The 22,236-nt window shown below is 36.2% G+C and overlaps 1 protein-coding gene and 1 pseudogene across 2 annotated transcripts in view; both read right to left on the bottom strand.

Moving 5' to 3' along the window:
- Positions 1-10,209: 10,209 nt before the first annotated feature.
- Positions 10,210-11,723, bottom strand: LOC103231627 (nucleophosmin pseudogene; annotated as a pseudogene).
- Positions 11,724-14,686: 2,963 nt separating this feature from the next.
- The window catches only part of FANCB (FA complementation group B), a 33,809-nt gene continuing 26,259 nt past the window's right edge, over positions 14,687-22,236 (bottom strand). For both annotated transcript variants that reach the window (XM_007991083.3, XM_007991084.3), the window contains 3 exons: positions 20,983-21,413; positions 20,630-20,867; positions 14,687-20,131 (listed from right to left, as the gene is read on the bottom strand). In XM_007991083.3, the coding sequence (XP_007989274.2) occupies positions 19,717-20,131; positions 20,630-20,867; positions 20,983-21,413 (1,084 nt within the window). In that variant the 3' untranslated portion in view covers positions 14,687-19,716. The remainder of the gene's footprint in view (positions 20,132-20,629; positions 20,868-20,982; positions 21,414-22,236) is intronic.

Raw genomic sequence — 22,236 nt, 5'->3', positions numbered from 1 at the left:
ATTTGCTTCACTCTAATGGTTTTGAAAAATGTTTGTTGCTCTTTTTACCTGAAAAGAATTCTCTCACTAATCTGAACCATGGTAGTTTTTTATTTTGAACATGGGGATCACATTATATTTGGTGTTAACTTAATATCTGGATATATTCACTAGTTTTTTTACACATTATGTTTATGAGATTAATCCATGTCTTTGTTCTGTTTTATTTCCAACTAGTATTCCATGGTAGGAACATAAGTTCCACAACTTATTTATTCTGCTATTAAAGGACATTTAGGTTGTTTCCTTCAGAGGCTATTACAAATAAAACTATCACAAACATTAGTGTACAGGTGTTTCTGTGGACAAATATTTTCATTATTTTAAGTAACTACTTAGGAGTGCTAAGTCACAGAGGTTTCTATTAACTTTTGGTGTTTGACTTATAGATCACAAAACACATATTTGGCTTATTACATCATAATACAAATAATTTTTTCATTTTCCTGATACTTCTAGAATGTAGTAACTTAAAATCTACCTGCTGTCCTAAATTCATTTTGAGTGTTGTTCTGCATTTCAGTTCTGCAAATAAAGTCAAGACATGGCAATTACTGTCTTGTAAAGAAATTATTTATATTTACATACTACATAAATTTCATATGTTGTTCATTACCTCCTGCATTTCCATGTTCTGTCCAGTATCATTTCGTTCCTAATATCTCTTGTAGAGGAGGACGGCTGGAAAGGAATTCCCTTGGTCTTTGTCTGAAAATGTCTTTATCTTTTCCTTATTTTTGAAGCAAATTTTTGCTAGGCATAGAATTCTAGGCTATTCGTTATAAGCAGTTTTAAAGATATTAATTCCACTGCTTTTGGGGTTTGTTTCTGACAAGACATCAGCTGTCAGTTACATTGCTGCTTCTTTGAAGGCAATCTTCTCTCACCACTTTAAAGATCTTCTCAATGACTTTGCCTTTGTTTATCTGCTGATTTTCCATGAAGTGCGTAAGTCTGGTTTCTTCTTTTTTTGCTACGTGGGGTTTTGTGAACTTCATTCTCTGGGTTGATGTTGCTCATCAGTTTTAAACAAATTATCGGTTATTACCTTTTCAAATAATGCCTTAGCCTTATTCTCTTTCTCCTTTTCCTCTGGAGCTTCAATTATGTGTATCACATGTCTATTATATGCTAGTCTTTTTCCCACTTTGTTTTCCCTCTCTGTGTTTCTGTTTAAGTATTTTATATTGATCTATATCTCAGTTTACTAATTCTGGATTCTGCTATGTGCCCTCTCCAGCTAAACTCATTCATTGTTTTTAATTTTAGATATTGCATTTTTTAGTTCTAAACTTTCTGATTATTATTTAAGCATTCTGATTGCTTTCAATTTTCCATCCTTTCATCTTTTGTCCTTTCCTCTATTTTGAACATATAATTTAACATATTATAACTATCTGCTAACATTAATACCTGTGGATCTGCATTTTTCTCTTGATTTTCATTGTCTTTCCTCTTTACATATCTAGATATTATATTGTGTGCCAGACACTGTATATAGAAGAACCATAGATGTTCCAGATAATTTTATCTTCCACCAAAGAGGATTTCTCTTTTACCCCATTAGGCAATAAGAGTGGTTAATCAACTCAATCCAATCAGAATTTGTGCTTAATCAGAAATATACTGCAAGTTTAGTAAGATTCAAGCTATCTCTGGTATGTTCATGCTCCTAAATCCTGAAGGGTATACATCGCCTTAGCACTGGAAATTAACAGAGGCAGTTCTGTCCTTCAAAAGTTTTCAGTTTAGCTCTTCAGCCTCCTACTTCATTCAGTTTCAAAATTTGGCAAATGTCTCGAAAGGGAAACCAGCCATGTGCTTTAAGTAGAGCTCCTCCCTGGCAGCACTGTACAATTTAAAGAAATTTCAATTTGCCTTTTAGAAGTTTTGGGGATAGCTCTCCCATTTCTTGTGTAACCACAGAACTATGAAAATATTCCAATATGAAAATTGTTTCTGCATTTAAGGCTCCTCAATATTTTAATTTGTCATGACAGCACCATACAGCTGCTAAAAGGTTGCTGACTTCTGTTCCCAAGCAGAAGCCCTTTCCTTGGACTAAGCCTGATTCACAGCCTGTCCCTAGAGAAACAGTGTAGTTATCAAGTTACTTTGGAAAAATTCTCCCTTTTCTATAATTTTAGCTCATCTAGACCTTATTTTCACAGTTCTCTGTTGCCTTTAAGATGATTTCTGTAATGTATCCAGTTTTGTCTAGTGGGAGAGTATGCCTGTAGCAACCTATTTTATTTCACTCTTAAGTCATTTTTTCAATGTAATTTTTTTTTTTTTTTTTTTTTGCCAAACATAAAGTTTATTTAGTTTTGGCTTTTTTTTTTTTTTTTTTTTTTTAATTTATTTATTATTATTAAACTTCAAGTTGTAGGGTACATGTGCACAACGTGCAGGTTTGCTACATATGTATACTTGTGCCATGTTGGTGTGCTGCACCCATCAACTCATCATTTACATCAGGTATAACTCCCAATGCAATCCCTCCCCCCTCCCCCCTCCCCATGATAGGCCCCGGTGTGTGATGTTCCCCTTCCCGAGTCCAAGTGATCTCATTGTTCAGTTCCCACCTACGAGTGAGAACATGCGGTGTTTGGTTTTCTGTTCTTGTGATAGTTTAAATCATTTCACTTGAGTGAAGTTGCACATGTTAAGAGTTCACTTGCATATCTTTTTCTGCTAACTATTTTTAAGTTTCCTTGCCCCTTTTTCTATTGACTCTTTTCCTTTATCATTTTCAAGACATTTTCTCTGTATTTTGGAGGTTACTTCTCTGAGATAGGAGTCACAAATAATGTTTTTCCAGTGTGTATCTTGTCTTTTGACTTATGTTGTTATTTTTAAATTGAAGATGTTTTGGCTTTTTGTATGTGACTGAACTTCATGGCTTCTGAATTTTGTGACACAGATTGATAAGCCTTCCCTACTCCAAGTTAATAAGAAAATTATCCCTTGCTTTCATCTAATATTTTTGTTTCATTTTTTTACATTTGAAATTTTGTTTTATTTCAAATTGATCATGCTGATAGGCACATTCTTTCCTTTCTCCCCAGATGGCTACTTAGATTTCCTAAGATCATCTTTTCCTCACTAAAGTGGAATGTCATCATTATCATATGCTAAATTCCCATGTGTATTTGATCCTATTTCTGAACTTTCTGTTCTATTGTAGCAGGTATCTATTTGCACACTAGAAACAAACTTTTATTTATATTATATATTTTAATATCTAGTACAGTGGATCTCATTTCCCTACATGCTTTTCTTTTTCAGAGTTTTCACAGCTTTTCTGGCTTGCAAATTTTTCCATAGAATTTTAGAATCAGCTTGATTTGTGCCTTAGATGGCTTATTGGTATTTTTATCAGGAGTGGGTTAAATATATAAATTAACATAGAGAGACCTGACAGTGAAATTTAGTTTTTCTATCCACGAATATGGTATATATTACTACTTTAAAGCCATTTTTTGAAATATTTTAGTATTATTTAAATGGTATTTTTAATTCAGATCTTACATATTTCTTGCGATGAGTACTTTTTAGTTGTTAATGTAATTATATTTGCTTTCTTATATAGTCTCATTTTGAAGACAATAGACTGGAATGAACTTTTCAATACCTGAAAATGAGATTGCTCTTCAGTACCTAAAAGTACCAAAGAAGCCATAGTGATGAAACAGAATTACTATCTGAGGGTAAAGAAAGAAGGCTTCTCTCATTGAGGTCAGCCCATTTAATAAAAATTGTTTTCACAAAGTGGGATAGATTTATTGAGGAATTCAAACTATTCTTCTAAAATCCTCTATATAATTAATCCAAAATAAAAACCTGAGAGTACTCCTTGACTACTCCTGCTCCTTCCATTGACCATCTCATGGTTTTTAACTAATGATGAGCACCAAAATCACATTTGTAGCTTTAAAAAATACATATAGCTAGGCCTTATTCTTGATGATTCTGGTTCAGATATAAAGCAAGTCTAGGCATATATAGGAATACCTCCAAGACATTTTGGGTTCAGTTCCAAACCACCATAACAAAACAAATATTTCAATAAAGTGAGCCACACATTTTTTTGGTTTCCCAGTACATATGAAAGGTATGTTTAAATGTTTAAACTATACTTTAGTCTACTAAGTGTGTAATATCATTATGTCTAAAAACCATAATATATATATACATTAATTTAAAAATACTTTATTCCTAAAAAAAGCTAACCATCACCTGGGCCTTCAGTGAGTTGTAATTTTTTTTGCTAGTTGAGGATCTTGCCGTGATGTTGATGGCTGTTGACTGATCAGGGTGGTGGTTGCTGAATACTGAGGTAGCTGTGGCAATTTCTTAAAATAAGACAACAATGAAGTTTGCCATGTTGATTGGCTCCTCCTTTCAGGAAAGATTTCTCTGTAGCATGTAATGCCATTTCATTGCATTTTACCCACAGTAGAACTTCTTTCAAAATTGGAGTCAATCCTCTCAACCCCTGCTGCTGCTTTGTCAACTAAGTTTATGTATGTATCCTTTGTTGTCATTTCCATAATGTTTACAGCACCTTCACCAAGAGTAGATTCCATCTCAAGAAATTACTTGCTTTGCTTATCCATAAGAAACAACCCCTCATCCATTCAAGGTTGATCATGAGATTGTAGCAATTCAGTCACGTCTTCAGGCTTCACTTCTAGTGCTAGTTCTTTTGCTATTTCCATCACATCTGCAGTTACTTCCTCCACCAAGTCTTCAATCCCTTAAAGTCATCCATCAGGGCTGGAGTCACCTTTTCCCAAACTCCTGTTAAAGTTGATGTTTTGTTTTGTTTTTTTTTTTTTTTTTTGAGACAGTCTGTCACCCAGGCTGGAAGTGCAGTGGAGCAATCAGAGCTCACTGCAGCCCTGTCCTCCCAGGCTCAAGATATCCTCCCACCTCAGCCTCTTGAGTAGCTGGGACCACAGGTGTGCACCATCATACCTGCCTATTTTTATATTTTATATTTTTTATATTTTGTAGATACAGGGTCTCCCTGTGTTGCCCAGGCTAGTCTCAAACTTCTGGACCCAAGTATTCCTCCTGCCCTGGCCTCCCAAAGTGTTGGGATTATAGCTGTGAGCTACCATACCCAGCTGAATGTTGATATTTTGACCTCCTCCCATGAATCACAAATGTTCTTAATGGCATCTAGAATGTTAAATTCTTTCCAGATGATTTTTAATTTACCCAGATCCATCAGAGGAATCATTATGTATGGCAGCTATAGCCTTACAAGATGTATTTGGGTGTCCAGGAACATTGTCAATGAGCAGTAATACTTTGCCAGAAATCTTTTTGTTCTGAGCAGTAGGTCTCAACAGCGAGCTTAAAATATTCAGTAAACCATGTTGTAAGGAGATGTGCTGTCACCCAGGCTTGTGGTTTCATTTATAGAGCACAGGAAGAATAGATTTAGCATAATTCTTAACGATCCTAGGATTTTCAGAATGGTAAATAAGCATTGTCTTTAAGTCATCAGCTGCATTAGTCCCTACCAAGAGAGTCAGCCTGTCCTCTGAAGTTCTGAAGCCAGGCATTGACTTCTCCCTAGTTATGAAAGTCCTAGATAACATCTTCTTCCTGTAGAAGACTGTTTTGTCTATATTAAAAATCTGATGTTTAGTATAGCTACCTTTATTTATGACCTTAGTTAGATCTTCCAGATAACTTGCTGCAGCTTCTATATCAGTAATTGCTGCTTCCCCTCACACTTTTGTGTTATGGAAATGGTTTCTTTCCTTAAACCTCATGAACCAACCTTTTCTATCTTCCAGCTTTTCTTCCAACTCCCTCACTTCTCAGCTCTCACAGAATTGAAGAGAGTTAGAGCCTGTTCTGGATTAGGCTTTGGCTTAAAGGGATATTGTAATAGAAGAACGTTGATCTATCCAAATTACTCAAGCGTTCTCCATACCAAAGATAAGGAAGGCTTGCTTTCTTAGTATGTTCACTGATGTAGCACTTTTAATTTCAAGAACATTTCCCTTGCTTTCATGGGTTGGCTAACTGTTGCAAGAAGCCTAGCTTTTAGCTTATCTTGGCTTCCAACTGCCTTCCTCACTAAGCATAATCATTTCCAGCTTCTGATTTCAAGTGAGAGACATGCAACTCTTCCTTTCACCTGAATACTCAAGAGGCCACTATAGGCCTCACTTTAATATGGTTGTGTATCAGGGAATAGGAATGTCCAACGAGAGGGAGAGAAACAGGGTAACAGCCGGTAGGTAGTCAGAACACACACGTTGATCAATTAAGTTTGCCATCCTATATGGGTGTGGTTTGTGGCACCCCAGAACAATTACAATAGTAGTGTCAAAGATCACTGATCACAGATCACCATAACAGACATACTAATAATGAACAAGTTTGAAATATTACAGGAATCACCAAACTATGACACAGAGACACAACATGAGCACCTTATGTCAGAAAAATGGTGCTGGTAGACTTGTTTGATGCAGGGTTGTGGAGCTTTCAATTTGTAAAATATGTAATATATGTGAAGCACAAAAAAACAAGGTATGCCTGTTATATGCATGTCTTTGTGTACATGTACATACACACATATTTAGCTCCAGTGATTCTGGCTCCCCACCCTTTAAAAATCATTAATAAAAGAAAAACTAAATCCAATTGACAATCATTAATAAAAGAAAAACTAAATCCAATTGACAATATATCCTTAATATCTCTGCAATACACTTCACCCTTACCTTTGTGAATTTAAATCAATACTTCATCTGCTCACACCTAGACCACTCTAGCAATATCCTCATTCCAGAATCTACTTTGTCCCTTACGATCCTGCCTCCAAACAGATGACATGGTCACCTATGTAAAACAAAAAGCTGACCATGCCATGTGCCAACATAAATTCCTTCAAAATTCTCCTAAATATTGACCCCTGCTGACGGATGCCCATCCATACCTTTCCACTAGTGTGTTGCACAATGAGACTGAGAAAAATAAAGACAATGTGATTTTTCCATGAAACCAAATGTATTCACTTTAGATTATCTGTATTCTATGATTACACATTTAGTATCAATATATTCTTTGTTTTATGAAATCATGGTGGCAGAGGTAGCATTTTTAAATGTCCTGACCTGGCAAAACGAAAAGGTTGTGAACTTCATGTTAGTCTCCACAGTGTTTAAAATGACACTTGCCAATGTGATCAAAAGGAACCACTGACTGCAGAATGAAGTACAAGCTCCTTAATGGACCCTCATCTCTGACACAAAGACTAGCCCCTTACTTTCTTAAAACAGTAATACATTTCATTCATTCATGTTTTCTTGAAAAAATTATACTAACATTAGTTTACCACCTACTACATGCAAAGCATTATGTTAGATGGGATACAAAGATGATCAAGATAGAAAATGGGCTCTGCCTAAAAGGAAGTTAGAGTACTAGGGGTTTTACATTTTGGAGTCAACAAGCCATGGTTTCAAATTGGTGTTAACTATATGACCTGTCTATAATTATTGTTAGCTATTAAATTATAACTGTGAACACTGGAAAGAAATGAATCAAGAGCTGAGAGGTGAGAAATGAATGGGTATAAAACTAGGTGAATGGGGAAGCAGGATTGAAGAGAAAGCAGTATAAGCAATGGAAACTGCCTGTCCAGAGTTTGAGGTGGGAGGCAAATCACTGGTGCTTGAACTGAAAGGATGTCAGAGACTAGAGCCCACAGTGATGGGGAATGGAATCTTAGCTAGACTCATGAGGTAGGCTAGATGACACCATATCTTGCATGCCACATAGGGAATTTGATCTTCATTCTAAAAGTAATGGGAAGTCATTGAATGAACACTGAAACAGTAGAAAGATGATGAATAGTTTTTCAGCAGTGGACGATCAGACTTGTGCTTTGAAAAAACAACTGTGGCTGCAGTTTGTAGAACAAGACTGGAAGGAAGCAAGAGTAAAAACAAGGAGACAAGTTGGGAAGCTGCTGAAATAGTCTAGTTAAGAAATAATGGTAACATGAAGTAGGGAGTAGCAATGAAGATGAGGAAAACTAAAAAAAAAAATGTAAAGATATTTAGGAGAACAGACTGACCACCAACAACCATGTTTATAGTCCCCTGGAAACATCATGGTGTTTCATTTTTTGTTGCCTTTAGAATGACCTACCCTCCTTCTTCCAATATATCCTTGATTTTCTAATTTCTAAAAGTAATGAATGTTGTACTAGTTTCCTAGGGCTGCTGTAATAAAATACCAAAAACTGGGTGGCTTAAAACAACAGAAATTTATTGTTCCTCAGTTCTGGAGGCTAAAAGTCTGAAATCAAGGTGTTGGCAGGGTGAGGCTCCCTCTGAAACCTTTCTTACCTCTTCCTACCTTCTCGTGATTTACAGGCAATATTTGGTTTGCAGCTACGTAACTCCAGTCCTTGCCTTGTCATGAGCATTTTCCCTGTGTCTCTGTGTTAACATAGCCATCTTCTTAAAAGGACACCAGTCATTGGAATGCAGCCCACCCTCCTCCAGTATGACCTCATCTCAACCACATCTGCAACAACCCTATTTCTAAACAAGGCCACATTCTGAGGTACTAGGAGTTAGAACCTCAGCATATCTTTTTGGGTGTGGGGTGGGGACATAATTCAACCCACAAATAAGTGCCTACACAAAAAACTGCAGTAGTAGTAAACAGTAAAATGTGAAGTCTCCCTCTCTATCTTCAAGCCTAAGCCAATTAATATAGGGTATTCAACTGGCCACAGATAATAGTTCAGGATTGAATGTGTGAATGAACGTGGGGCAGTAAGACATGAGGGAAGATTTTCCTTTGGAAAAGAAGGTTCCTCACTCTTCCATAAAGCTCTCTTCTGGATGGAGTGGTGTGCAAATGTGTATCCTGGAAGTGTTGCAGCCCTTCCATAACACATGGGGGGCCAACTTTAGGAGGAAGCTGACAATCTCCTTAATATCCTGCTGAGCTGCTGCATCAAACTGACTCAAGCTTGAATGCTTTCCACTGGTTACAACCACCATTATTTATGTCTTTCATGTGTAAATTTGTTTTGAGCTGGGTTTTTTTTAGTGTAAGTCTTAATGAATAAAGGATATCAGGCATTGTACAATCATCATCTTCCCATTGCTTCTGCATTCAGAATAATTTCTCATTTTAGGAATTAAAGAAAACATATCCTTCCTTCCACAATGATCATTTACATAAGGCATGAACAATAACCTAAATGGTAAAATGTAAAAATAGAAAAAGATTAAGTTCATGTATCTTTTCATTTTCCTTTCATCAGCAAAGATGCTGGAACACAGATAATGCAGGGAAATACTTTTGTACAAAATTTCTATCAATGAAAGCACAACACCAGCAAAGATGGATTACCTTGTATTTATCCATTCAGAGAACACATCGGATGGTGAGGACTTTTTGGAATGACAACAAAGCTCTATTTGAATACTTGAATTTTCCCCAAAACAAAAGCCCTGACTTTGATGAGGGTTACTTATTGAGTCTCAAAGTGTGGCCCATGAACCAGCAGAATCAGCATCAACTGTGAGCTTGTTAGAAATGCAGTCTCAGGCCCCACCCTAGACTTACTGAATCACAAAGTAGATTTCAACAAGATCTCCAGGTGATAGTATGTATGTTAAAGTTTGAGAAGCACTAGCATATTACATTGTTAAGACAATGATGCTACTAAAACTGAAAAATCTGTGAAGCCCTGCGCCCTGAAATGGTCAAGCTGATTGTACAGCAGTGGCTCTTAACCCTGGCTGTACATTAGAATCACCTGGGGAGGCTGGGCGTGGTGGTTCACACCTGTAATCCCAGGTAAAATCCCAACACTTTGGGAGGCTGAAGTGGGCGCATCGCTTGAGCCCAGGAGTTCCAGGCCAGCCTGGGCAACATGGTGAAACCCCGTCTCAAACAAAACAAAACAAAACAAACAAACAAAACACTCTCTCTATATATATATATGTACACACAAAAATTAGCTGGGCGTGGTGATGTGCACCTGTGGTCCCAGCTACTCGGGGGTGCTAAGCTGGGAGGATTGCTTGAGCCCGAGAGGTGGAGGCTGCAGTGGGCCGAGATTGTGCCACTGCACTCCAGCCTGGGAAACAGAGTGAGACCCTGTCTCAAAATAATAATAATAATAATAATCACCTGGGGAGCTTTTAAAGTGATGCTAAGGCTCAAGGCAAAACCCCCCTAAACCGTATGGATCAAAATTTTTCTTTGAGTTGGGCTTAAGATCAGCAAAACATTTTAAGAAGCCCTTGGGTGATTCTTTTTTTCCCTTTATTAAAATAGTGAGTTTTATTTCACTTGTATATTTCTGTCTCCCCACCATTTCCATGTCTGACCACTGCTACTAATACATCATAACATTCCATACATACTTAAAACCAAGCAAAGAGTGGAGTTCCATCTTTAAAAACTAAACAGGCATTTTGGACAATACATTCTTGGCAATGGAACCTGGACAACATTTATCAAACATAGTAGGGAAAGTTCTCACTCTGCATTATAAAAAGGAGAGCCAGATATCAACTGTTATGGAAATAAAGTAAGACGGAAAATTTTTAACAAATTGTCCAAAATATTTTCTTAAAGAGACTTCCTCCACTGCCAGAGATCTTGAATAGCCTCCTGGTCAGTCATCCAGAAGCAATTCTTCACATAACTGATGAACCTGGCTTCCACTCTGGGAAGAGAACCACCTTTTCTATACTTGCTTGCATTTTTGCTTTAATGTCTTCTACAGAACTAGGTCCTTTTGGTGTTTTAGGAGTTTTTTTCCTGTTTTTTGAAGGATTCTTGTCCTTTTGCTCTTGGTGTTGATGATGGTTTTGAGTCTTTTCCATTCTGATTTGACTTGTGTGCATTTTTGGCTGGAGTATCTCGTATAGATTTCTTCACTGGTGTGGCGCTTTTTCTTCAGTTTCTTCATCATCATCATCAACATCATCTTCATCAGCAGCAAGTATTACTTTTTTCTGTGGAACCTTGCTACCACTTCCAGGGTCCAACCACTTTCCAGATATACTTAAGAGTTTCACATCCTCCTCCTCTTCATCTTCTGACTCTGCATCTTCCTCCACAGTTACTAAGTGCTATCCACTAATATGCACTGGCCCTGAACCACACTTCAACCATAAGAGCACTGGTGGTGTTATTTTAAAGCCCCCAAGGGAAACCGTTGGCTCTATAGACATCTTCAAAGTTGCCAGTGTTACTTTAATTGGACTGCCTTCATAATTCATTGCCTCTGCTTCAACAATGTACAATTCATCCTTTGCACCAGCCCCTAAACTGACTGTTCTTAAAGATAACTGGTGCTCATTTTCATCATTATCCACCTTAAAGTGATCACCTTTGTCGGCCTTTAGTTCACAACCGAAAAGATAGTTCTGGGGCCTCAGGGGGCTCACGTCCACGTCCATCGAATCTTCCATTGGGTAGCTACACACACTTAGGTGGGAGAGAAGGCGGACAGAGACAAACGACCCCACTCAAGAGAACAGCCGCACAGGACAGAATCACACCTGGGCAGGTGATTCTTATATGCAACTGTGGCTGAGAATTATTAGTGTAAAGCAGCAGTTCTCAAACTTGAGTGTGCAACAGAATAACCTAGAGGGCTTGTTAAGATACAGATTACCATGCCCAACTCTCAATTTCTGATTTAGCAGGTTTCAGGTAAGGCTCAATAATTAGCATTTCTAATAAATTTTCAGATGTTACTGACGCTGTTCCTCCAGGACCACACTTTGAGAACCACTGATGTAGAGGAAAAAAAAGTGACTGAACTGGAAACTCAAAAGGCTGCCCAGGGTCTCTTAAAGGCAAAATAATTCATTATCTCATACCCATTAGGATGGCCACTATCAAAAGAACAGAAAATAACAAGTGTTAGGATGCAGAGAAATTGGAATCCTTGTATACTGTTGGTGGGAATGCAAAATAGTGCAGTTATTATTAAAAATAGTACAGAGGTTTCTCGAAAAATTGAAAATAAAATTACCATATGATCTAGCAATCTCACTTCTGTGTATATAGCCAAAAGAACTGAAAATAGGATCTCAAAGAATTATTTGCACACCCATGTTTATTGCAGTATTATTCACAACAGCCAAGAAGTGGAAGCAACCTAGATGTCTAACAGATAAACAGATAAACAAAATGTCATATATGCATACAATGGAATACTATGCAGCTGTAAACAGAAGGAAATACTGTCACAAGCTATGACACGAATGAACCTCAAGGACATTATGCTAAGTAAAATAAGCCAGGTACAAAAATATAAATATGATTCCACTCATATGAAGTATCTAAAGTAGTCAAAATCATAGAAAGTAGAAAGGTGGTTGCCAAGAGCTGGTGGAAGAGGGAGAGAGAACTAATGCTCAATGGGTATACAGTTTCAGTTTTGCAAGATGAAAAAGTTCTAGAGATCTGCTATACAACAACATGAATATACTTAACACTATTGAACTATATGCTTAAAAATTGTTAGGATAAATGTAATGTTTTTTCAACTACAATAAATAGGGCAAAATAATTCAGATAATCACTTTTTAAAAGTTATTTGCTTTAATGTACATGCATATGTTATTTAAATTTTTACAACAAATTTTATTCTAAAAAGCTTTAAATATAATTATTTTACAGTTCCCCAATAAAATAAACCAAATTTTCAATCAAGAAATACTTCAAAATCATGATTTAAATATTTTAGACCCCTTTTTGCTATTCAAAGTGCTTTGGTTTGGACTTCTTTATGTAGACATTTTTCTCTGAGATTCTCTCTAAATGATGAGGTAAAACACCACGACATTAAAATACCACTTTAATCTTACAACTGCCCCAACATGAACTCCTCAGCTTTTGTCAGAACCCCAAAGAGTCCTCTTATCCAAAATTAAGAACTCCTGCTCTCAGAGGGTATCCCTACTGGGTATAGTGCCCTATAAGGGTGTTCCCATGGAACTGCAGTAAAACTTTGTGTTAATTACCTCAGTGTCACCTACAACTCTGCAAGCTTTTTGAAAACCAAGAAGAGTCTTAAATTTATCTATCTTTGGCACCTAGATGTGCATGAGAATGTATTCAATGAAACCTCTATAGACACATGATTGAATAAAAGATCTCTATATTCCCTTCCACTTTGTACACTATTGATAATTTGCAAGAGGTGAAATGTTTTCTATAGGCATATCATTTGGAATGATTAGAGCAGGCAAAGGGTACAAATAGAAAACAGAATTCTACCTCCTTTTCTTCACAAGTGCTATAGTACTCATAGAGAATAAAGATGTAAATCTTTCTGGCTAGACACCTTGTACCTTTCCCTGGAATCCCAAGCCCTCAACAGCAGTGATCACCAGCCACTGACAAACACTTCAGAGATTCTCAGGACCTAGACATGTCTCAAAGAGAAACTACATAAAGGGCTATTTAGAGAACTGACAGTTTCATTTTAAAAATCCCCAAAACACGAACCAGCAATGGTAATGCAATAATTCTGGAGACTGGTGGTTCTAACAAAGACAACTGAGAGGAAATAGGGAACAGATACACAGGTATTTAGACATAATTGGAGGGAAGTAGTCAAGAGATAAAACTCAGCTGGGGCCATCAACCAACTCTAATAACTTGTTCATTACAGGATTTAGGATGATATGGTCCACATTCTCCGTGACAATTCAATTATGTTAACAGATTTATACTTTTATAGAATTGTGTATTACATGTGACTTTCCCTTTTTAACAAAAAATACATTTTGGTAATATAAAACTGTCAAGACATGATAGTGTTTTATTACAAATTGACTTTATACACAGAATAGCATAGTGGTGAAAGAGCAAAGGTTCTGTAGCTAGACTGGATGATTAGAATCCTGGCTCTGTTCCTTACCAGCTATGTGACTTTGCATATATTATTTAACCTGTCTCAGTCTCAATTTATTTATCAATAAATAGAGATAGTTAACAGTATACATTTTATAACATCATTGCCTAATATAACTTTCTGTGATTATGGAAATGTTCTCTGCAGTGACCAAATGGTAGCCACCAGCCTTATGTGGCTACTGAGCAGCTTAAATGTGACTAGGATCAACTAAGGTACTAAATGTATAAACTGATTGTATTTTAATTGATTTAAATATAAATAGTCCTATATGACTCATAGCTACTATCCTGGGAAGCACAGTTTTATAGGGTTGTAAGGATCACATGGGCTATGCATTCAGATCAATGTCTGGCACACAATAATCAATAAATATTCACTATTGATATTATGCACCATGTCATAGAAAATGGATATGCGAGTATGGGTTATAATTTTCTTTAACACTTTTCCTAAATCTTGTGGATAATTCTTTTTCCTACTATTTATATTTACTGACTAATTCCCCTTCCAGCTGGCACCGGCTTCAGGAAACACCTGACTAGCCTGCACACCAAGCCCTACCCACCCTTCCTGGGCCTAACGCATGTGCTGCATGTTGAGTTTTTCTTAAGATTTTGCATACTACTAAGAACACATTTGATCCTGGTCTCCTTCACATTCTACCACCACCATTACCCCCCACCCCCATCCCACCCCCAATGTTTTTACTACTTTTACCAGAATCTTTCAAGTATTAAAGCATATTGATTTCCTATTGGGATAATTTGTAAGATGATTTTATTATTGTACTTGACATAACCAGATTACTCAGTCATTCTAAATCTTAAAACATCTCACTAGGCTCATAAAAAAACCTACTAAAATTATAATCACCTTGTTTTTTAATGAGGTTAGATGAAGTTAGAAAGGTTATCTTTTGTTTCCTAGTATATACTAAAAGGCAACTACTCATGTTTTAGCACGTATATGCTATCATCGAAAAGGTTATAAGCTCTAATTAATAATACTGTGCATCTCTTTTCATATAGCAATAATATCCTATTTCCTAAACAGTCCCATGACATTAAACCAGCTGTTTCTAGCAGAAAGATTCCCAGAACAATACAAATTGATAAAGATTTCCTTCTCTTCCTACTGGAGAGGATATAGCTAGAACATGAGAATGGCTGTCAGGAGAAATGAGAACTGAGGCTGGGCACAGTGGCTCACGCCTGTAATCCTAGCACTTTGGGAAGAGGTCAAGGAGGGCGGATCACCTGAGGTCAGGAGTTCAAGATGAGCCTGGCCAACATGGTGAAACCCCATCTCTACTAAAAATACAAAACTTAGCCAGCAATTGTGACATGCGCCTGTAGTCCCAGCTACTTGGGAAGCTAAGGCAGGAGAATCACTTGAACCCAGAAAGCGGAGGCTGCAGTGAGCCGAGATCAGGCCACTGCACTCTAGCTTAGGCGACAGAGTAAGACCCTGTCTCAAAAAAAAAGGAAAGAAATAAAGAAATGAGAACTGAAAGTCTGAATTCAGATATCTAAGAAACACACTAGACAGATATGGCCCTTACATTTATAATTTTATATTCTAAAATATGAAATATTGAGAAACAAGTTAAATAATCTGACATATACTTCTACCCAATGAAGAAGGTATAATAAATCAACTGGCCTCATGTAATACCAGAGAGAAGCTAAGGAACAAAGAAAAGAAGATACAAAAAATAATTAAAGCATCTATTTTCAGGTATATACTACTATCAAGTATATAATAAATTGAATTATAAACTCAAAAAGAAAAAAAGCAAACCACTGCCCAGAAATAAAAGGGGCATATGGGGGTGGTGAGTGGATGGTTCTTTACTACTCTTTTTAAGGTAAAAGCATCCTGTTTCTGTAATAAACTGTTTCTATCCTGGGACTCCCCATGCTTTGTTCTCTGGGATTCTTTTTCCCATTTTTAACAGCTAGAAACAATTTTAACTACAAGTAATGGAAACCTTGAGTTCTGTTACAAGGGAATTTTTTTTTTTTTTTTTTTTTTTTTTTTTTTTTTTTTTTTTTTTTTTGAGACAGAGTCTCACTCTGTCACCCAGGCTGGAGTGCAGTGCAGTGGCGCAATCTTGGCTCACTGCAACCTCTGCCTCCAGGGTTCAAGCAATTCTCCCGCCTTAGCCTCCCATGTAGCTGGGACTATAGGCGTGTGCCACCACACCTGGCTATTTTTTTATGTTTAGTAGAGATGAGGTTTTACCATGTTGGCCAGGCTGGTCTCAAACTCCTGACCTCAGGTGATCTACCCACCTCGGCCTCCCACAAAGTGCTGGGATTACAGGTGTGAGCTACTACTCCTGGCCAAGGAATTTTTTTTAAGTAATTGACAGTCCAGGAAAAGGGTGAGATTTAGATTTGATTCTGGGGTACAACAATAAAAAAAATTTGCATTCTACTGTGTCAATTTCATTCTAAGCCTTGATTGCCTTGTGATTATAAGGTAACTCTCAACTTTTTAAATAAGGGCCACCTACCTTCAGTCCAACATAGTCTTTTTCTCAGAAAGAACCAAGCCCTTCCCCTCAGTCTGATTAGACCCATTTAGGTCTTGTGTCTACCCCAGATCAATAACAGCTGCCAGGGAAAGGTCTTGCACTAACTGGCTTAGATTAGTCAGGACTAATCTCTGGAACTAGGGATGGGATTCACCTCCCCAATCACATGAACTATGGGAAAGGAAGTTCCCTGGACAAAACGAGAGTTTCAGTAAGAAAAAGAGTGAAACAGATGTGGAAAAGGTAATCAATAGACTGCACGTCTCTCTCCTGACTGACCTGCTATCTAGTGTTAAATATTTTGACTGATTACTAATAGCATGCTTTACTGACCATAGCACTGCTTGTACATTTAGTGATAAGTGGCTGTTGCTGTGGGGAAATGAATAATTAAAGTTAAGGATGCTAAAGAAACTTTCTAGCTGAACCTAAGGCTATCACGAGCCACAGTTATGCACACAGGTACTTTTGTCCAGCATAGGTGCTCACAGGTGTAGCACAGCAAAAAAATCTGAATAGTCAAAGCATGGTAGGGGTCTGATTTACCGCCCTTACTAAAGTTCAGGACCTGAATAGTATGACACCCTTCTGAATAAAAAGGAAAGGCAGGATCATTGAAATAAGGCCCTAGAAAGTGACCAGACCATTAGCATTGCAAGGATATTCATCATAGTAGGATCTTACAGGACAGGGCTATTTTGTTGAGGCAGTAAAGCAATACAGCAACAAATATAGAAAGTCCAAAAATGGAAAACAGAACAAACCCTTGAAGAATTAAGAATACTGTTTATGTATCAGCATTCTTTCCATTGTACCACACTGTCTTTAGCAGAAGCCTAAAATTCTTCAGATGGGTTACACAAGAAAGATGTTTCACTCCCAAATTCTTAGAGTGGAAAGTAACATCTTTGTAATTTAGAAGACAAGGAAGAAAATAGAATCCTCTCAGTTTCTGATACTGTCCAAGTTTTAGGCAAAAAGGAAAAAGAAAGCAAAGTTTTACACAGGTTTCTAGCCAAGAGAGTTGGAAGTTTTTGTTTCTTCTGGGGAGAGCAGGGAGAGATGTAAGTTAATAGCATCTTTTTCTTTCTAACACTAGAAAAAAATGAGTAGTCAATTCTACATGGTATAAAGAGATGCTCTGAGGACAATAAGAGATTCACTTGTGTACTATTAGAATTCTTAAAGGGTCTACAGTGTTTGAAATAATTTGCAACAAGAGTACAGGATCAAGGTGTTTTCATGCATCTCCTTAGCTACATTCCAAAACACAATTCACTTTCAACTTGGCAGTGTGGATTTGGGAGGACTGTGTTTTTGAGAGGAGTCTCAGAGTTGTGACCAGGGCAGTAGTCAATAAAATACGCTTGTAGATGCAAAGAGACAACTGAATCATCAAAGTTGCAAGAGTGTCATTTCTTCAACTTTGGCTTTTCTAGTTTGTAGTAAGTTAAAAAAAAAATACTGGAGTACAAAATTAACTAGTAAGTTATTTGGCATATCTGTATCTTTTGGTTGCATTGATAATTAAAAAATAAGCAATATGTTATTTTTAGTATCTTAACTTCCCTACACATAAACTATTACAATTAAATCCTGTTTTTTTTTTTTTCTAAGCAACTCTACTAACATGACTGTTTAGTTTTTTCACCACTTCTACTTTACAATTTACTTCCTGTATTTTACATTTGGTTGTTCTTTCAGAACATGTCATGGGCAGTTTCAACAGATAGCACATGACATATATTCTTTCCAGATTTCTACAATTAATCCTGAATTTATTCCATTTCCATTTGGAGAAAGTCTGAAATATTTTCCATTGACATTTCACAGGGATACAACTGTAGAGTTCTATCTCAATTTGCAATGGATTACTAGGAAAGTAGGTCCCTTATTATATGTACCATCATAAAGACCAAGACAAGAAACTAATAACCTATATTCTCTGAAAATCATGTGCATCACAAGATCATTAGGTATAAGCATTTGTAAGGCATGACAGAAATAGCACTTCACAGCTACAAGCACAAGATGCTACATTCTATAATCATCTTTCTTTCCTTCAACTGAGATGGAAACTTGCATCTCACTTAAGGATTTTAGAGCAAAAAGGATCAGGAATATTTATTTTGGCCCGTATCCTTTTGCGTCTTTTCTTTCTCCTGAAGCTCTCTTATTAATCCAGAATTCTTATTTTTCAAAGAAAAGACTAGCTTGAATATTTATCCCTTTGAAATGTATCTCATTGGACCCCTTATAAATCACTTCTTAACTGAAGTGAATTTTCATTTATTTTTAAATTTCTCAGTCCCTAAGGAGTACCATATTCTTTACGTTACTTTAGTTAGAATTTTATAATTTAATTTTGCTTAGAGTTGGAATTTCAGATAGTTTAAAAGCATTTTCATTTTTTTGGTTTTTAAACAGTGGCCTGTAAAGTATACTCAGCCTTTTGAAAGAGATATGCTTTTCTGAAAAATGCCTTACAATTTTTACATTCTTATAGACTTACATGATTTCAGGGCAGCTTTGTAATAACATTCAAATTGACAAGGGTTTCAAAAACTTTCATTTTAAAGGTTTCGCCCAGACAATCTGCCATTTAAATTTTTGTAGGAGAAATATTGATATTTACAGAAACTTGTGGATCCTTACAACCTTGCTTAATTTATCTATTTGAAGTTGATTTTTACATGCTAGGTTTTACTAAGCAGAAAGCAAGAAAAAAAATGAAGTTTTTAAAAGATTTAGACCAAAATACTATTATGCCACTTCAGTCTTCACTTAAGTAACTCTAAGACAGGATTTCTCAACCTCTGCATTACTGACATTTTGGGCTAGATAATTCTTTGTTGTAAGGGGCTGTCTTTTGCATAGTAGGATGTTTAGCAGCATCTCTGGTCTCCTCCCACAGCACCTGTGCCTCACTCCTTCCTGACCCCACAACTTCTGACAACCAAAAAAAAAAATATCTCCAGACATAGCCAAATGCCCCTTAGGGGTAGAGGAGAGTGAGACAAAATGGCCCTAGTTGAGAACCGCTGCTGTTTATTTTGTGCATCATCAAAACTAAAGATTCTACTACAGTAAGCCTCGGTGTTTATTTTTACAAAGGAGGCATATAGCAAGTAGAACCAAAATCTTATATGGTGGTGAAAACATATTTTAAAATATGATCAAATTGAAATTATAATTATAAATTACTCAGTTTCTGTGCAGCGAAGTCTGATTTCAACTGAACCTCAGCTACTTTTAAAGTTATTTCCCTGTAAAGGGCACCACTCACTTTTAGGTTCATTTGCAACATTTTCTTCTTTTCTCTCTGAAGTTCTTTTCTGTAGGGATGGATATTTTCCCTTCTGTCGGATAAAGCAGCCACGACGACACTACTCTTTCCTTTGCTCACTTCACACCTCTGCATAAAATTGCTTTCATGTTTAGCTATGGCAGAAGAAAGAGAACTAAGGGTGACTAGTTCCTTCTCCAAAGTAAATGCCATATTATCAATTAGGAAATTCTCACTTCCTGATTTTAGATTTTTGAGGAAACAGTTTATAGGGAGAATTCTGATGAGATTATGAAGGCACTGGAACATAACTGTTTGATTCCTAAAATAAAAAACCAAACAAAATATTACAAAAATTAGGACAGCACAAAGCAGTCATGTACAATATACTGCAGTAATCAATTAATATTTATAAACACCATAATGATAAACAGAACCAATTACGTATGTGAGAATTGATAAAATTCAGACTACAGCAATCAAATATACATATCCCATATCAAGTCAGTTAATATTAATCAGATTGTTTCCAATTAAATTTTTTTTTGCTGAGTAATAAGGTCAATATAATATTTTTAAAAATTTTACTGTGGCAGAGAGGTAACAGGAAATCTCAAAATAATTACTAGGCACTAAAAAAAGCCAAAAACAAATATAAAATTAAAGCAGAGATCTTCAGTTTCTAAATGAAGCCAATGTGTCCATTCATGCTAAGCCATGGCAATAATACAAAACCCATGCAGATCGCTGTTGAACCACACATTGATCACATTCAAACACACTAACTTCTCTGGACTGATTACAATTTAATGTGCATTACCTGGAATAGATTATTAAAATCCCTTCAAATGGTGTTCTCTGTTTCCAGGTGAAGAGTGTCCCATAGAAACTTCCCGGCCTTTCACAAAAGTACACTTCTGGAAATTCTTTGATTATTTCACATTTCATATGTTCTAAGAGCCACACCTTCATTGAATTCAGGGCATAGCCAGGTGACATGATTTGAAAACAAGATTTGTGGAATGCTGCAAGAAGTGCAAACAGATCTTCCATGTGCTCTACAAAAAAAGTCACAAGCTCTATCATTAAACTCTGTCCATTATCAGATAAACAGAATTCTTAAAATTTTCTAATTCAATTAAATATATAATCTAAAAGTGCCAACAAAATTACCTATAGGTTTCTTCTTTGGAAACGTCAGTAGGTACTTCCCAGTTGAAAGATCTTCTAGACTTAAAAACACTCTGCCACACACAACATAACGATCTTTGGGACAGTTACCACTTTCTCTCTCCATAATGTGTAGCAGTACAGTGCAACAAAATTTACTGAATGCTAAAAGTGGTGAAAGAGATGTTACAGCAGTAATTATCTGTACACACTCTTTCTTAGATAGGTGTTCACAAACAAAGCTTTCCTCTTTCTTGCTATCAGGGGTCAACTTGACCCTTTTTGCTTCCAATCCTATTTCATCTGGCTTCAAGTATGGTGCTGGGAAAGGATTTGTACTCAACTTAATTACTCTATTTTGACACTTAAGAAGCCGAAATCTGGAGTCATGGGCTTGATCCATTAACAATGATAAAGTCACATCATTCAGGGACCTGTAAAAAACCCAACTTTGGTTTAATCTAAAAGCTCATTCTTTAAAATCAAATTGATGATTAAATGTCATACAAACAACAGTAAAAAAAAATGTTTATTCTTTCCTTTCCTAGAAAACAACATTTCAAATGTAAAATACATCAGAAAGTTAAGAGTAAAAGCCAAACACATTTTTAAAGGTCCTGTGATAGCACCTCTCTTTAAAAAGGCAAGCAAAAACATTGTAAATATGCTAGGTTTTAGGAAAGTAAAATTTTTAAGATAGAGGAATGGTATTAGGAATGATAGTAAGAGAAATTAAAGAAAAAAAAATTTAAGGTAAAGGAATGGTAAAATAATGCCTGGATTTTATTTTTTAAGTAGGTCTTTTTTTGTCTCCTCTTTTTAAACAAGAAAAACTCTACTCATGATTTTTTAAGAGTTTATTTTGGTCATACTTTAGAATGCAAATAGCTCTAAACTAAAAATTGTATTTTTTGTTCCTCTAAATGACTTGAATAAAATCTGTTTTTTCAGTCAGAATATTGTTTATCCCTCAGCAATTCTTTCCATATCTACATTTATAATAATTTACAAATATATACAGGCTTATTGTAGTATATTCCAGCATTGTCAAACAGGTAAGAATGGTGACATGACCAAAGAAAGAACTTTAATGTAGAAATTTAATACAGAAAACTCCTTTAATACATGAATTTGACCATGTCTAATGAGTTATACTAAAGATTTTAAAAGAACTCAAAAATCTTCATTTGCACTAATTGAACTACTGTTTTGTTGGGAATGCTGTTTTATCAACACTACATATATACTGTAGAGTAA

The sequence above is a fragment of the Chlorocebus sabaeus genome, chromosome X, assembly GCF_047675955.1.
Source record: "Chlorocebus sabaeus isolate Y175 chromosome X, mChlSab1.0.hap1, whole genome shotgun sequence".
Taxonomy (NCBI): domain Eukaryota; kingdom Metazoa; phylum Chordata; class Mammalia; order Primates; family Cercopithecidae; genus Chlorocebus; species Chlorocebus sabaeus.
The sequence above is the reverse complement of the archived record's forward strand: the minus strand, read 5'-3'. Positions and strand labels throughout refer to the sequence as shown.